Source organism: Falco biarmicus, chromosome 7 (assembly GCF_023638135.1).
Source record: "Falco biarmicus isolate bFalBia1 chromosome 7, bFalBia1.pri, whole genome shotgun sequence".
NCBI lineage: Eukaryota > Metazoa > Chordata > Aves > Falconiformes > Falconidae > Falco > Falco biarmicus.
In genome coordinates, this window is record NC_079294.1 from 47,510,045 (window position 1) to 47,526,131 (window position 16,087).

At 41.7% G+C, this 16,087-nt stretch overlaps 1 protein-coding gene across 1 annotated transcript in view; it reads left to right on the top strand.

The window, feature by feature from the left end:
- The window catches only part of MDGA2 (MAM domain containing glycosylphosphatidylinositol anchor 2), a 394,454-nt gene that overhangs the window by 360,745 nt on the left and 17,622 nt on the right, over nt 1-16,087 (top strand). The window contains exons 11-14 of the mRNA XM_056347493.1: nt 674-851; nt 9,346-9,366; nt 14,342-14,497; nt 15,611-15,769. Of these exons, the coding sequence (XP_056203468.1) occupies nt 674-851; nt 9,346-9,366; nt 14,342-14,497; nt 15,611-15,769 (514 nt within the window). The remainder of the gene's footprint in view (nt 1-673; nt 852-9,345; nt 9,367-14,341; nt 14,498-15,610; nt 15,770-16,087) is intronic.

Sequence of the window (16,087 nt, forward strand, 5' to 3'; positions counted from 1 at the left end):
CCTAGCGTTTGAGAGCTAGTAAATTCAGCATCACTAAGCTGACTAAACAAACAGAACAGCATTTGACTTTAAAGAAGAGAAGCGTTATTTAACATTTTGACAAGTAGGTTTTAAACAGAGGAGCAGATACGCAAAGAAATTTAGTCTCCTGTAGATGGAAGAATTCAGTGGGATTTTGAAAACTGCTACAGCACCTGCTTGGATGCTTGGGCGCTTGCATGCCACCACACAGCGAGTGCTTAGTCCTGTGTGAGTGTGCTCACAAACCAGGTGCTGGAGTCTGTGATGAGCATCAGAAATCCTCCTGAACTGACTTAACGCCATACTTTTCCTGCATGCCCCAAATGGTGCTGTATGCTGCCTGCAGCCCTTGCTTGGGTCCGAGGTTTGGTGTGGGACCAGCATGGGCAGAAACAGGCAGATGGCAGACAGGCCTCTTGGTAAAACGGGTTTGCAATCTGTGATCTCCTCTGTTCGTTACAGAAATGCTCAGTAGTGGGTTATTTCAGGGAGGTTCGTGGTCTTGCTGTGTCTCTTAATTCTCCTGGGTCATTTGAAGGTTCAAGGAAGCACCAAGGGATGCACAGGTTGGCGTGTGCTCCTGTTCATTTCTAAGGTGAAGACAATTTCTGTCCCAAAAGCTCTGACATTTGCGTTCTTCTTTTGATTTTAGGCTGGACAACAGCGTTGGTGGGAACAGGAAATTACAGTGAACGGAAATATTCAAAAGGGAGAATTAATTACCTACAACCTAACTGAGCTGATCAAGCCAGAGGCATATGAAGTCCGTCTAACGCCCATCACCAGATTTGGGGAGGGGGACTCAACTATTCGGGTCATCAAGTATAGTGGTAAGCGGACCTTTGAGTATAAGCAAATAAGTTGCAATGCATTTTGCACCATTCAATCTGCAGTGCAGGGTATCGCCGCACTGGGTTGCACTGTGTGAACTGGTTACCAGTCCTGCAAATAATGCTGCATGGGACGAGGGTCGGCTTCCAAGAAGGAGAGTTGCAAGTAAAACTGGGTAGAAATGAAAGTCTCCACCTCTGGGAAGACTCACAATCACAAAAAATAAAATTTGTAAAAAAATTCTGAACAGCCAAAATGCAAAATCATGTCAAAGTTTTTGTGAAATAATGGAAAAAATAGCAGAAATTAATGTTAGCTTTGTGAAATAGCTCAGTTCAAAACTCTGTCCTTACTTTGAACACTTTGAAGGGCGATGAGTTTTGAAGAAAAATCTGCAAAAGCAGTATTCTGACAGTGTCAAATCAGTGTCATGTTATCATCAAAATACTCTTTTTTTTTTTTTTCCCCCATACGGAGCACTTTCCGAAAAGTTTTTATTTGAATGTGAATGATTTGGAAAAAAAAAAAAATGACCATTGCTACTCCTACGCAAGTGGATAAGGGCATTATACATTTTCCTCTAGAAGGTCATGACATGTCAAAGATTTGTCCACTTTAACAAGAAAAACACAGTATTCATGCATCCTTCTATTCAGTCTTCCAGCATTACCAGGAGTTAATTCCTAGACCTCTGAAAAATCCATCAAAATACCTTTCTTAGGGTATTTATTTAATGAAAGGTGAATCGCTTTCTTGTTTTTCTTCTGCAAAAAATTAAAATTACTGGCCAAGAGGTACCTTAGAGTGAAAGTGGCTCTGCTAAAGGTACCATTGTGCATTTTGCAACGGGAATCTGATGTGCTGAGCAGGAAGGGTTTATAATCGAAAAAGGGAAGTGTGTGGTGGGGGGAGGGGTGGGGAAGGGATATCTGTAAACATGGAATCATGAAATGAATTTACCGTCTGGGGACAGAATTTTGTAGTAGGGTCTGTTGTGGTAGGTCTTTAAGGGGTAACGGTTTTAAATTGAAAGAGGGTTGATTCAGACTAGATATAGGAGAAATTTTTTACGCTGAGGGTGACAAGGCACTGGCACAGGTTGCCCAGAGAGGTGGTGGATGCTCCATCGCTGGAAACATTCAAGGCCAGGTTGGACAGGGCTCTGAGCCACCCGATGGAGTTGAAGATGTCCCTTCTGGGGGGTTGGACTAGATGGCCTTTAAAGGTCCCTTCCAACCTAAGCCATCCTGTGATTCTATCTATGATTCTGTCACGCAGAACCTTGATAATCCCACAGAACAAAAGCCAGTGACACACACATCAAGTCACAGCTAGGTCCAATTGCTGCAGGAGCTGGATCCAACAGTAATTAGTGCTATGCAGATGCCTAAAAGAGCCCAAAGCTGGGAACTGACAGTCAGCGGAAGGGCAAAAGCAACGTACAGATCGAGAATTAAAGAATCATTATCAAATAATTTAATGTTGTGAACAAATCTGAAAAAAAATTAAATGTCTTGTGCATCATATGTGCAATTCTTCATGATCAGTGATTAGCTCAGCTCTACTCAATCTCATCATAAATTATTTTTATCACTGTATTAATATCAAGGGGAAAATTACATTAAGCAATCTCAAATATCAATTCTAAAGAAGGTAATGGCACATTTCACTAAATGCCAGATCTGCTAATGATGGTGATGGATGAGGTTGCGCCTGTTACAGGAAAATGTTTGCAAAGTCTGCATTTCCCAAAGCTCATGAGAACAAATTCTCAGTCGAAGAAAGGACTCGTTTGCTAGATCTATGAACATACAAATGAGGAGAAGATGTCCACTCTGCTGCAACTCCTGTTGGACCTTGGCTTCTCACTGGACATCTTTACTCTTATAAGTTCCTGTTTCCTGACACTTAGCAGTAGATCAGTCTCTTCGGGGCTCCCCACATGCACAGGGGAAAGACCCAGGGCCTTCCTGAAGGTGATCAGAAGAAGCTTCATTCAGACATTTGGGATTTCTCTGCAGCCATCCCAATCTCTGCGTGCTGCCTGCGATAAGGAGACTTGTGTCCTCACAGCCTGGTCATGCCAGGCAGCCACTGCCCTCTTCCATGGACCTCAAAATTTCTCCCATGACTTAAATACTGATCAGTGCTCCTATAAGGAGAAACTAAACAACATTTAGGTCACTCAGTCACTACTGCTCTTTCTTGTTGGTGGTTGTACTCTGCCAAGTCTCAGGAGGTTGATTGAGGTCGTGGCTCTAGCTCACAACCATGCTGAGTTGGAAGTTTGCATGAAGCGTTATGTGATTTACATTTCTAGCCCCTGGCTGGCAGAAAGAACATTCCCATGCAGCATAAAAGGCATATTTTGTCTACTGAAAAATTTTATGCTAGAATCTGCCATTAGCACAGATGTGAAGAACAGCCCATTTCAAAGGCGCTGATGAGGTGCCAATGCAAAATCCAGCCGCCAGGAGAGAGGAAGCCGTTGCCTTGTGCCCCAGATGGAGAGATGCTTTCGGAGCAGTACGCAGTGCTATTACTCCGGTGCCGACAAATTCACAGCTTCAGAAATCATGAGCCAGATGCTAATCAGTAAGATAAACCTAAAGTGACTTCCCTTTGACGAGGGATTCCAGAACCGCTGAGGGTTTGTGTGCTTAAAATACGCATTTTTATCTCAGCATTCATCCAATGACTGTTGTGTCAGCAAAGTATTACCAGGCTAATTTTAAGGATGCTATAGCTTCAACTGTAAAATAATGATATCACATACATTATTGCAGTGCCATACTTATAATCTGAAATGCTAGGATCTTATAAAAGCAGTTAATGGGCTAGCAGGATGCACAGCAGCAGGCCTGCATCAGTGTAAGAAATAATTATAAAAAATACCCAGAAAATATAAGACATAATGTGAATGTTTCTTAAAAGAGAATTTTTTACATTTTTCTCCCATTACATTTTTTTTTTCAGTTGTAAGACCTCAGGCAAGGATAAAAACATTTGGATTTTGATATTTTCAGTAGGATTTGTGTGTTTGTGTGTGTGTGTGTGTGCGTGCACGCATGTGCTTCTGTGTGTTCATTTTCTGTCAGTACTCCAGAAGCACACTGGCCTCTGGCAGTATCAGCCATTCTTTCTCATCCCACCACTTCAGGAATACTTTTTTTGGAGGATGAGGAGTCACAACCATGTCCTTTTAGGTCTTGAATCATCTCCAAGGATGGAGACTTCACAGCCTCTCTGGGCAACCTGTTTGGTGCTCCATGACCCTTAGAGTAAAGAAGTTTCTTTCCTAGGTTTAAAATGCACTGATGTATTTTTTTTATTGCTGGTGAGGATTCCGACTGCAAACATTTTTTGCCTTATTTTTTTAAACTTTAAGCAGACTAATAGGATTTCACCCCATTTTAAAGAAATGCAGCCAGTGTGAAAAGCAGATCAGACACATTGTACAGTTGCTAAAAATGGCAACGGTGTCTTTTGCCTTTAAGAAATGCATTAACTTTCATAGTTGAGTTTCATTTTTGTGCAAATAGAAGATAGAAAGGCTATGCACTACCTAGGTTTTACTTTGACAGCTAAAGCTTGTCTTCTGTAGCAGGACAATCTTGGGTAGGTACCACACAGAACTGATCTCCCTAGAATAGTTATAAAGTGTGTAAGGATCAAGGTGACATTTCCATGTGTTGGTTGCATTTGCTGCCTTGCTAGAAACAAGAAGGTTTCTCCAGATTTCTTCCAGGGGTTGAATCACCCTCTGGACATGACTGTGTCTCTCCAGTGCCTTTAGAGACACTCCAATGGCACTCTTAGGTGAGGTGTCTAACCTCTAGATTGCTGAAGTTAAGCCACATTAATGCTACCTGTGAAATAATTTTTAATTAGGTTACATTCCTTTGTATGTGATGCAGAGCACATCACCTTTTGAATTAAACCCCACAACTGGAGATTAACATGGAAATTGCTAATATATGAATACAACAGCTTCCAACTTGCTAGCCTGCTGGTAGCCATCTGAAAGTCCAAAATAAGGAGACTATTACAGCAGGAAAACCTGAGCAGTGAGCTCTTTACAGTATACCCTGCCATCCCAAGTGGGAGCTGTAAATACAAAACAAAAATGCGGCAGTATCCAATCCCATGAATCAAAAACTTACCCATGGTGCAAGCATTTCATAGGGAAATCCCTCGCCTGCCATGAATTGTTCTCTCCTCTGCATGCTGAAAGGACAAAAGAAAAGAGCAATCATCACAGTAGAAGTGACATTGATAATTACAGCCAAACATCACTTGACAAATTATTTGGTAGATACATATGTTACTCTGCTAGTGAACACAGTCTGCCGAGTAAATATAAGCAGGGCAATTTAAGTAGCACTAATGAGTGTTTTGTAGGCTAATACAAGCCAGATATGTCTCATAGTAACAGCAGATATGTCTCGTGGTAACAGTTTAAATATTATCTCCATCACTTTACATAAATCTGTGTCAGCCTATTCGATATAAACTGACTGTAAAGTCCTCCAACCACTGTAATTAAATCTTCACCACTCACTGTTTCAGACAGGCACTTGTATTTAAATATTTTTTAAGTTAACCAGTGATTAAAGAAGCAGGTTTAGCTCCCTCCTATGGAAAAAGCCCACAACTTGTTACTACCATTGACATGAGGGTCAGCCCCTTGCGACAGCAGCAGGTAGATGATGGTACCCAGTCACTTTGTAGTACAGCTTGCTTATTTTCGTATGAAGTTCAGATACTCCACATATTCTGTAGGAAAGAAGAGTATGTAATTGTGGTTATTATTTATTGCTATTATACTTATTATTATATTTCTAGTGACAGAAAAATAAAATTGCTACCAAATAGGGCGTAAATGATAGGATTTATAAGTTTGCACCAGCATACGTTTCCAGTGTTATACAGTGTTATAAATAAGTTAGAGTAATTGCTGTTATAAGAATGCCTTGTCCTCACAGAGTACCAATATTTACAGTGAAGATTGCTTTGTCTGTGCAAACCAAGTGCTTAGAGATATGGACCCTTGTTCTTGATTAAAGCTTTAGGGTGCTAGTTGTAATTACCACAAGTAACCAGTTCCCTGTGGTAAAAAACACAGCAGCTGATCGTCTAGCATGCTTCTGCTTACCTATGGCTTTATCCTCTGCACAGGTAGGAAAGCTTGCTTTGGAACTATTATTTTAAAAAAGAGACATGATGTTGCAGTCTTTGAAGGCCACCTCACTTGTAAGGTGCAAAAGCATCGGTGTTGGGAAGGATCTGTGGGAAATGTAACTGTCTTTGCATATATGCAGTTGCACCTAGCAGAAGAGCAAGCATTAAGAAAAAACATTCAACCCACATTTTTCAGCTGTGACCTAGACAAATACAGATCAGTGAAAAGTAAAATCAACCAATAAACTGAAATTCCAGCAGGTTTTATTCTTTGCTCACTGGAGGAATGGCAGGAAGACTCAGGGTTCATCCATCTTGGATCTAACCATGCTCAAACACTTCATGACACCTTGTTCTTCTCCTGAGATTCTCTGCAAGCAAAACCTTCCTCCCAGCACAAGCCAGGGCCAGCTGAGCAGAGCAGCAATAACCCTCTGAGGTGCACAGATTTTCCAGACATTTCAAAGTCACCCTTGGGAATTTACTCCAACAGTCATCCATTAATTTCCCCTTATAGCTAATTTAGCTTGCTACCTGTGTGTCATGCATGCAGCAACCTTCCCTTTCCACAGTGAGAGCTGGAGCCATTGCACGTTGTCTTACAGCAGCATGCTGTATTCCTCAGACGAGCGGGATTTCTGCATTTTTTTTTTCTTGGTTGTGGTGGTTGGTGTTTGGTTTTGGGTTTTTGGGGTTTTTTTTCTAGTTTATGACGTTAGATAAGTTCAGCCTAACTGCTTTAATCTGTTTTTCTGCTCTTGTCAATCCCTGTGAACTGAAGCTAGTTTGGCAAGAAGCCTTTTTTTGCGCTGCTGTGAGCAATCTGAATAGCATGACTCAGGGTTACACGCTGATGATAGTTTCCATAAAAACCCGTACGTTTAGTTACAAATCAAGCATCACTAAATGTAGTTCCCAGCAATTTCAGATAATTCTAGGTTCAATCACTCAAGGATTTCACAAAATGAATGTTTCTCAGAGAATGAAAGGTAATTTGTTGGTAAAAGCTATGAAGTTATCTAATATAATGTAATGACTTAAGTTTCTTAAGAAGATTGCACTGGGGCAAATCACGGTTCATTTGTTTCAGAGAAGGCAAGATAAAATGGCAGCATCGCTAATTTAGAGCTGTTTCGAAAACTTCAGGTTGAATCTAGAGCTATGCAGGGTCTGTGACTGGTGTCTCAAACCAGTTCATGTCTGTAAACATGGCATGAGAAGGGCAGCAAGGACACATGGAGCAATGCTCATACTGGTGTCTGGCATTACCAGATGCACCCATTATTTGGAGATAAAAATGTATGTTAAGTTTTCTTTTAATAACATGCAACTCCAACTGTGAGCTTAGCATCCTTCTGTTTCGCTCATGCATAAGGACTGATAGCAGAAGGGCCATTTCCTAAGTCATCCATCCTCAGATTTACCCTTCTGCAAAAAGGTAGCACAGAACTGCGGAGCAATTTCTCATTCAAACCCAATTTCTAGTTTTTAGCATTGTACAGGTTACTGTGGACCTAAACCTGGGTAGCCATTCTGGTGATTAAGATATCTGCAGGTACTGCTGAGGCTGGACTTCCGTTCTGTTTCAGCCTACTAAGGTGTTAATGTAGTACTTAATGTACTTAATGAATAAAGTAGATGAATCACAAAGTCACAGAATGGTTTGGGTTGGGAGAGACCTTAGAGATTGTCTCGTTCCAACCCCTGCCCCAGGCAGGGACCCCCTCCCCCCCCATCCCAGGCTGCCCCCAGCCCCATCCAGCCTGGCCTTGAGCACTGCCAGGGATGGGGCACCCACAGCTGCTCTGGCACCTCACCACCCTCATCATAAATAATGTCTTCCTTATATCCAATCTAAACCTACCCTTTTCCAGTTTAAAACCATTGCCCCTTCTCCTGTTAGTACAGACTGTGGTAAAAAGTGTTTCTCCACCTTTCTTATAAGCCCCCTTTATGTTTTGAAAGGCTGTAGTAGGGTCCCCCCAGAGCCTGCTCTTCTCCAGGCTGAACAAGCCCAGCTCTCCCAGCCTGTCTCCACAGGAGCAATGGAAAAACACACTGCTTTCTAGTTTCTAGTATATAGAGAACATACTCCTTAAATGAATTTCATATGAAAATAAAGCACTGTGAATGTTGAGTGTTTTGTAATTTTGCCAAGGGTCTGTAAGATAAGAGCGCCAGTTTTCCCAAAGATTCCCAGTACCCAGCAGTCCTGCCATGTCATGCAGGGCATTGCACAGACCCATAAAAGTACAGACAGAAATAATATTTTTCAGCCAAGTAACCTCAAAGCTTTTCTGCATTGTTGGCAAAATTATTTTTGATGCCTCCCAAGGTGAGGGGTCAGCGTGGGCTCCTCCTGCCATGGGATGGGGAGTGGGCTGGGATGGGATGCAGGATGGAGGGGATTGCTGCACTGCTGCCCTCTGCCTCCCAGAGCCCGCCCCAGGAGGGCAACACCTGGGATCCAGCCATGCTGGTGGGTCCTGGTCACTGAATGTGTCCTCCAGCAGGCATGGGGGGGCGCCTGCACTGCTGGCAGCTTTTTAGGACAGCATGCTTCACCTTCCTTTGTCATCTTCTTAAACATCTTTAAAGTATATCCTCCCTAGAAGAGGGTTTCTGGGCCAGAAGACTCTCATGTTTTTTCGTGGTTGTGTCTCTTGGTCTAACGAGATCAAACTTCTTCTCTCAAACTTGCTGTGCTTATGCTTTCTGCTATTTAAAAGGAGAATTGGCAATTCTAAGAAGAATGCAAGTGCTGTCTGTTTCTTAAGACTAGTGTACAGATATCTTAAATTGAAGAATAGTATTATTCATTGAGTAGAAGGGTAATTTGTTATGTTAAGTATTCTTGAACAATGCTGAAATGAAATTTGTAGTGATGAATAAGGTCCAATGTGGAACCTCTGATTTTGATGAATTCATCCCTTCTGTAGGTTTTGTAGGATTCCTGTTCAAAGGCATTACCTGGAGTTTTGCTGTACAGCAGTCCCCATTCTTACAATATCTGTGCAAATCATCTAAGTTTGATGCTTAATTACAGCATATCATTCCCCAGGCTGCAGGTACTAGGGATGGAGCGTACACATCGTGGATGGGAGAGGCTATTGTTTCTCACTGAAACTGTTGTCTTTGGGTATCCAGGGAGGCACTCGGAAAGGAAGATGCCAGTTTTGCTGGCTGTCTCAGTGTAGGAGCCATGATCAAGGTCTTGAGTGGGAGGGAACAATGGGAAATTTAGGATAATCTGCATATTGATGGATAAGAATTTCTTCCTTGTGCTAATTTTATTTTTGCTCTGTCTTCCAGCTCCAGTAAACCCACATCTACGTAAGTATTCTTCTGTTTTGTTAGCTTTTATGTGTACGAGGTACTGTCCCTGCACCCACTGTCCCTCACAGTTAAAAAGTTAATGATAAGTATTTCACTTCCAGTTGCAGCCTGTGGATTGCAGGGACCACCTTAGTTTTGTGTGCAACCTGGGCTGGTGGCTGAAGGTGTCATTCCTCTTGTTCTGCCAAGGTGCTAAAGGCAGAGGACATGGAGGAAGGAAAAATTACAGCTCCAGCTCAACTTTCTTTCTCACTGCCCCAAACAGTTCATCTAAAGGAAAATACTAATGTTCTAAAACTAACCTCCATTTCTGGGTGATGCAGCTCAGTACGTATGGGTGATGTCGTGGGAGTAGCTAAACACCTGAAAGTTCAAGTGTTGTGTAGGAGCTGTGTCTGCTCCTCAGCAGGTATGGTAAAAATATTGAAGAAGTCAGTTTATGAATTTTTCTGAATTCATTTAGCCTTGCATAAGAACTGCATTTGCAGCTCTTGAGTCATTTTGATACTTCCAAGGGTAGTCAGGAGATCATCTGCAGCTTTAAAACAAAAAGGATGTTTTATTCGTTCAGTACATAGAGGAATCATGGACTTCATTTGCACAAAGAAATGTGGAGACTAAAACTGTAACTTGGGTGTGAAAGGGTTTAGGCAAATTCACAGGAGACAGCTCCACAGGCATGACTGAAGATGCAAACTATGGCTCTGTATTTCGTGGTGTGCTGGTGCTCAGGCGCAGGGATGTTGCAGGGTAGAAAGGCTTGCTCTTACAGTGTGTTCTTACACTTTTCCATGGGCACCAAATCCCCAGAAATGCCACTGCCGGGAGCCTCGGCTGGAGCTTTAGTAAGTCCCAGTAAACCCACCCTATTCCTAACAGCCCCCACATCTATCTACTTTGTGATTTTCTTCCATGCCATAGCAAATGCACATTTTGCTGTCGCAATATATTCCACCGTTACTCTTGCCTTTAATAACATCCACTAAAATGCCTGTATAGGGGAAGGGATTCAGCCTGTATAGGGGAGGGGACGTATGTGCCTGTCTAGGGGAGGGGGTTGAGCTTGCCATTACTGCTCTGTCGTGCAGCTGTAATCAGGCAGACCAGCTTCTCTCTCTCCATCCCTCCTACACCACGGCTAAGCCTTCCTGTACATTTTAAACTTATTTGCAGATCTTGTGCAAAGCATTCATAATTAATCAGGGCTTAGTTCAAAGCTCACGGGAACTGAAGGAACCACTCCCATTGACTTAAATGAGCAGTAGATGAGACCTTTGCTAATTAATATATTAAATATGTACTCTGTGATGTTAAGAAGAAAATGCATTGCAATCCCAAGTGCTTCACACTATAGTCCTCTGTGGTTTTAAGGTCTGAAACAGTCTTGTTTTCAAAATGTCTCTATAGCTCTCATAGGCACGTGGTAGACTCCAGGTAGCTTCTGAGTGGCCCTTGCGATAGGGAGCGTGTTAGCTCAAGGGACAAGAAAGCATCTCTGGTGACCTGGCCATCCTTTCCTTCATCTGCTTTCTGGGTCCGCCTCTGGTGGGGATGGGAAAGTTTGCCCAGCAGAACTAGAGGGTACCCAACGTAATTTCTTTCAGATGACCAACCTGATGGTAAAATTTTGGTTTGCTTTTTTCTTCCCCAAAGCCTTTTTGAGTGAAATCCTTTGACAGGGAAGAAATCTGGGTCTGCAAAAAACTTGTAAGCAGGAGAAGAGAGATTCTGTCTGCCATAACATAGTCAACCTCATCATTGTCCGTGCTTTCTACATAAGTTCTGTTGTTTTCTAAACCTGATGGGCTGAATTCTAATTTTATTTACACCATTGTGAATGAAGAGTATGAGCTGTATTCAACTGAGCAAGATACCTGTATTGGAAACTGAAGTTGCATTCTTCCTGCTTTAAATCTGTAATAATCATATTGTATAAATCCTTCCTTTTTATGAAATTTCTGCAATACATAAGCAAGTAGTGTCAAATGACTTAAACAAGGAGATGTTGCCTCAGATCTACATTTTATTTTGTAACAGATAATATAAACCATTTAATGTAAACCCTAAGGATTTTATATCAATTAGTGCAACTAAATTTTATACCTGAATAATGGAAGATATTAGAAATTAGAGTCGTAGTGAACTTGAATTTTACAGAAATAGATGGGGAAAAAAATCACACTTCAATGAAGAGTGTTTCACCTGGAGAACAGTTTCAGATTTTGCCCTAATTTATTTAAATGCTCCTACTTCTTGCACAGGAAAAGTACTGAGGCAGTCCTGGGGAACCATTTCCCATTCTTATTCCTCTGTCATTTTAAAGAAGTGTTTAGTGCTAAGAATATTTAGCACTAACCTTTTCCAATGTTTTCCAAAAGGCATCCCACATGAAACCAGTGTTTTTCTGTTAAATAAATGGCAAACTTTTACTTGCCTTTTTCCATCTGGCCTGATTTTTTTTTTTTTTTTTAACTTGAAGAAAAATCTTTTGTTCTGCTGATTTGGAATTTCTTAATGAAGCTCTGAGGACATGGTGCGACATGCAAATGCAGCTTTTAAGGTATTGGAGGGGCAGTGTTAGAAACTGCTGAATGGCAGAAAATGCTTTCTGTTAATTCACTTTGCTGCAGGACTGGATCTGGCAGTCAGAATTTTTCTCCTTTAATTACTGTTTTTCCCTTTAATTTCATCACGCTGTGTAGAAAGAGCACCATTTTCGCTATAGGGAGGGCTTGTATAACTGGAGGTGGAAACCAGAGGCACAAAATATAGTGTATGCCGAGTGAATTTGGAGCTCAAGTCACGTAAAAGGTAATCTTGGAGATGAGAGGCACAGCTGGCATTTTGTTCAGAGTGCTTCATTCGAGTCCTTGTGTCTTTCAAGAGCTTTGTCAGGGTCTTTATGTTCTCTTCCTGGCCTGTGGGATAAAGGTGGAGATGTTGGCCTGCATCTATTCACAGGCTCCTATCTGGGAGGACTTTGGATGAAATCTGCCCATGTGTATTCCTCGTGGCCTCGTTCTTTGGTTTTCTCATCTCGCAGGAGGAACCGCAATCAGACCTCTACTTATATTTCTTCTCTGTGGTGCTCATGATGGTGCTCCTCCATTGACTGATTTTTCTATATGGCTACGTCTTCATCATTCAACGTTCAGGATTTAGAAGAGCTTGCTTCCAGATCCAAACCAAGGTGCAAGATCCTGAAACTGGCTCCCCATCATGCCGATGGTTATCAGTTATGTTTGCCAGTTAAGGAAGTGTGCTTTAGGAAATTGATTCTCCTGAAGGCTGTAATAAAGCTGATAGATTTACTGAGAAATCAAGTCATCTCCTTGAGGTGCTAATAGCCACGGAAGCTTCCATGGACCGCGTTTTTGTGATAACCTGGATTATAGAATGGTGCTTTGTGCTGGCTGTTGTCCAGAGGGTACAGTTTTGGTTGCTCTTTGGATGAAGAGAAGCAGAATGAAGAAGACTTAGAAATCACTCCTAATGCACCTTGGGGTTTGGAATGAATTTTTCAAGCCTGCTTTTTCAGTCTGCAGTAATATCTGATTTTAAATAAGCTTCAGACCAGCATCCTTGCTTAGCAGTACATATCCAAGCTAAGCTCCGGGTCTCTCTGTCTTCACTGATTTACAGTGAAGCTCCAGTGGCTTAAGTGGATTTATAGTTCAGTGCAACCCCAAACCTGCAAACATTTATATACCTTCTCAATTTAACACAGATGAATAATCCCATGACGCCTGGTGTTAGAGCCCCTCATAACAATGAATATAAATTGCACCCCTATAAAGAAGGCCATAGCTGACACAGTATGCAGACAGCTGCATTCTCCCTAGAGAAGAGGGATTTGCTTGTTTTCTCAGATAAATCAATTGACTTTGCTGGAAGAGTAAACTCAGCAGGAACTGTTTGTGTGCATAAAATTAAGCTTTTGCACATTTTACTACATGGGGCCTTATTCTCTTCTGAGATGAAAATTGAACCTTGAAATTTTAATTTATTTTGGTTCCTAAATATCTGACAGTAGGACTTTCTCATCCCATCATAACCCAGCAGGTAGGATCACTGGACTGATATGTTTCACAGACCTCTGTTTCACAAAGGAGAGGATCCCAGTAATCCTCTCTGGGGTTCTTGGCATTTTTATTCTTTAGACATGAGCTTCTAAGCTTTTAGCATTTGACCTCAAGTACATAACAGAATTCATAGTGAAAATCTAGGAGATGTCTTCAGGACATGATACAGTCACCTGTCCTGCCCATATAGGTTCAGACAGACCTAAACATTCCTCCCAGGTGTTTATCTAATTGATTATTATAATCTGGTGATGGGGATACAGTGCTCTTCCTGAGCAATTCATTCATGTTCGTCACTGTCCTGATTTTTAGAGATTTTCTTCATGTCTATGCTGAAGTTGCTTTACTCTCATTTTAACCATTACTTGTTTCCCCATCCTTAGTGAAAAGATTAGTTTTGGACATGTTGCTTGGAGAAAATGTTTTCATTTTGAAAAACTGCCATCCTCTTTTCCCTAATGGTCTTATCCCTAAACCAAAATAACCCACTTTTTATTTTTTCCCCAATGGGTCATGTTTCACAGACGTGCTGCCTGTTCTCAGCTTTTTAAAAATGCTGGCTGGGTAAGAAGAGACAGTGTCTCTAAGGGCAATTGTGTACATCTGAATATGTGGGGATGATCTGTATCATAGGATTTGAATATAATTTTAAGTAACACCAACACAGATTGATGACCATGATTTCCTTTTCATTGAGGTTACTGCAAAAAAAACCCAAACATATGCTAAAAGCTAGAAACGGACATAAAACAAATGTATGTCTGTTTTCCAGTGTAGTTAATAAGCATAATCCCACAATGTGTTTGTTATAATTGACAAGTGCTTTGACCAACAACCATAGGATGAATAGCTTCAGCCACTAAATTTCTGCTCATTTGCTGCCTTGGCAGGAGAGTTCCACTGTGGGTTTGAGGATGGTAACATTTGCCTTTTCACTCAAGATGACACAGACAATTTCGACTGGACAAAACAAAGCACTGCCACTAGAGACACAAAATACACCCCGAACACGGGGCCGAACGCAGACCGCACTGGCTCCAAGGAAGGTAAGCTCCAGCGGTGCGCCTGGTGCCGGCACTGGGAGCTCTGCTGCTCCGTTGGGGTGAGGGACCTGTCCAGGACAGCCAGCTCAGCCAGCTATGCTATTTTTCTTGATCATACCAAGAATGGGCATACTTCAAGGACTTATAACAGAAATCGCCGGTGCTGAGGCACGTGGCTGGTCCCTAAGCACAACCCGCTAACAGTGCCATTAACCATCTTGTATTGTTTCTGTTGTGCCATTTTCAAAGCAATTGCTTTCGTGTTATAGTCTAGTGGGGAAGCATTCTGGCACATCTTGAAATATTCTTCTGTTTTATTTCTTCTAAATTCTAACTTGGGCTCCCTCAGACTGTCACAATGAGGCGGGGTTTTGCCCCATTTTTACTTTGGGTGATGCTAAAATGTGTAATTTCCAATCTGCTATCCTGGTTAACAGAAGCATGCCATCTTGACTGCAGTATATTTGCATTTGAAAAGTCAGACATATTGTGCCAAATTTATCAAGTACTGCGGTAACTCATGCTATTTCATTGTATGCATCCCGCTTGCACTACCAAAGGGGAGAAAAAAAATCATACTGCATTGTATTTGCTTGGTTATATTAAGTAAATGGTATCTTTTGTTGGCACAGGCCAGGGTCAGAATAAATTAATGTTGTCTTCTTTCATGAAAGTGAGCTTTTGAACATGTGATTGGCACGGTCAGTTGAAAATGTTCGTTGAGAGGATTCCGTCAAGATATTTTCCCTTTATTTTACAAGTCCTCCCTGCTCACTCTTTATAGGAACAAACTGCACTCTTGAGACTGAAGTCTGAACCCCATCATAAAGATTTTTTTCTTTTCTTGTGAATGTACAATGTTACATCAATTTGAAGTTGTTTACAAGTACTGACCTGCTAGCCCTGATTTTACTCTTGGTAGAAAACACCTCTTTGAAGCAGTTGTGGAAAACACATGGGCTTAATGCAGAAAAAAGATGTCCCAGAAACCATGGTGATGTCAGATGAATGAAAAATGAACCAAGATGCTTGAGAGAACTGGTGTCTTCTTGCATCTGTATGTGTGTTGGATTTTGAAGACTGCAACCTAACAATTGCCATTTGGACTTCCCATAGGTTTCTACATGTACATCGAGACATCACGCCCCAGGCTGGAAGGAGAAAAGGCCAGACTTGTTAGTCCTGTTTTCAGTGTTGCTCCCAAAAATCCTTATGGAGCTACGAACACAGCCTACTGTTTTAGCTTCTACTATCACATGTATGGACAGCACATAGGTGAGAGAAAGCCAATGACCTTGTCTTTTCACTTTGGGAAAAATAGCAGGAGAAATGTCCGCTTGTACGAAAGAAAAGCCCAGGAGGACTGCCAACACCTGCAAGGGCCAGTTGCAAGCAAAGCTAGCAAGAGAGGTGCCTGGTGGCATCCTAATTGCTGTAGAAATGTGTTTTTCACTAATCGGCACACTAGCAGGAGCCCCTGTTATAGCTGGAAAGTGGGTTTGTGTGTATGCGAGGTTTTGAGCAGGGAACTTTAGAGCCTGCAAACGGAAAAGGTGATGTTTGCAAGGACTTTGATACTAACACAGTGGTTTG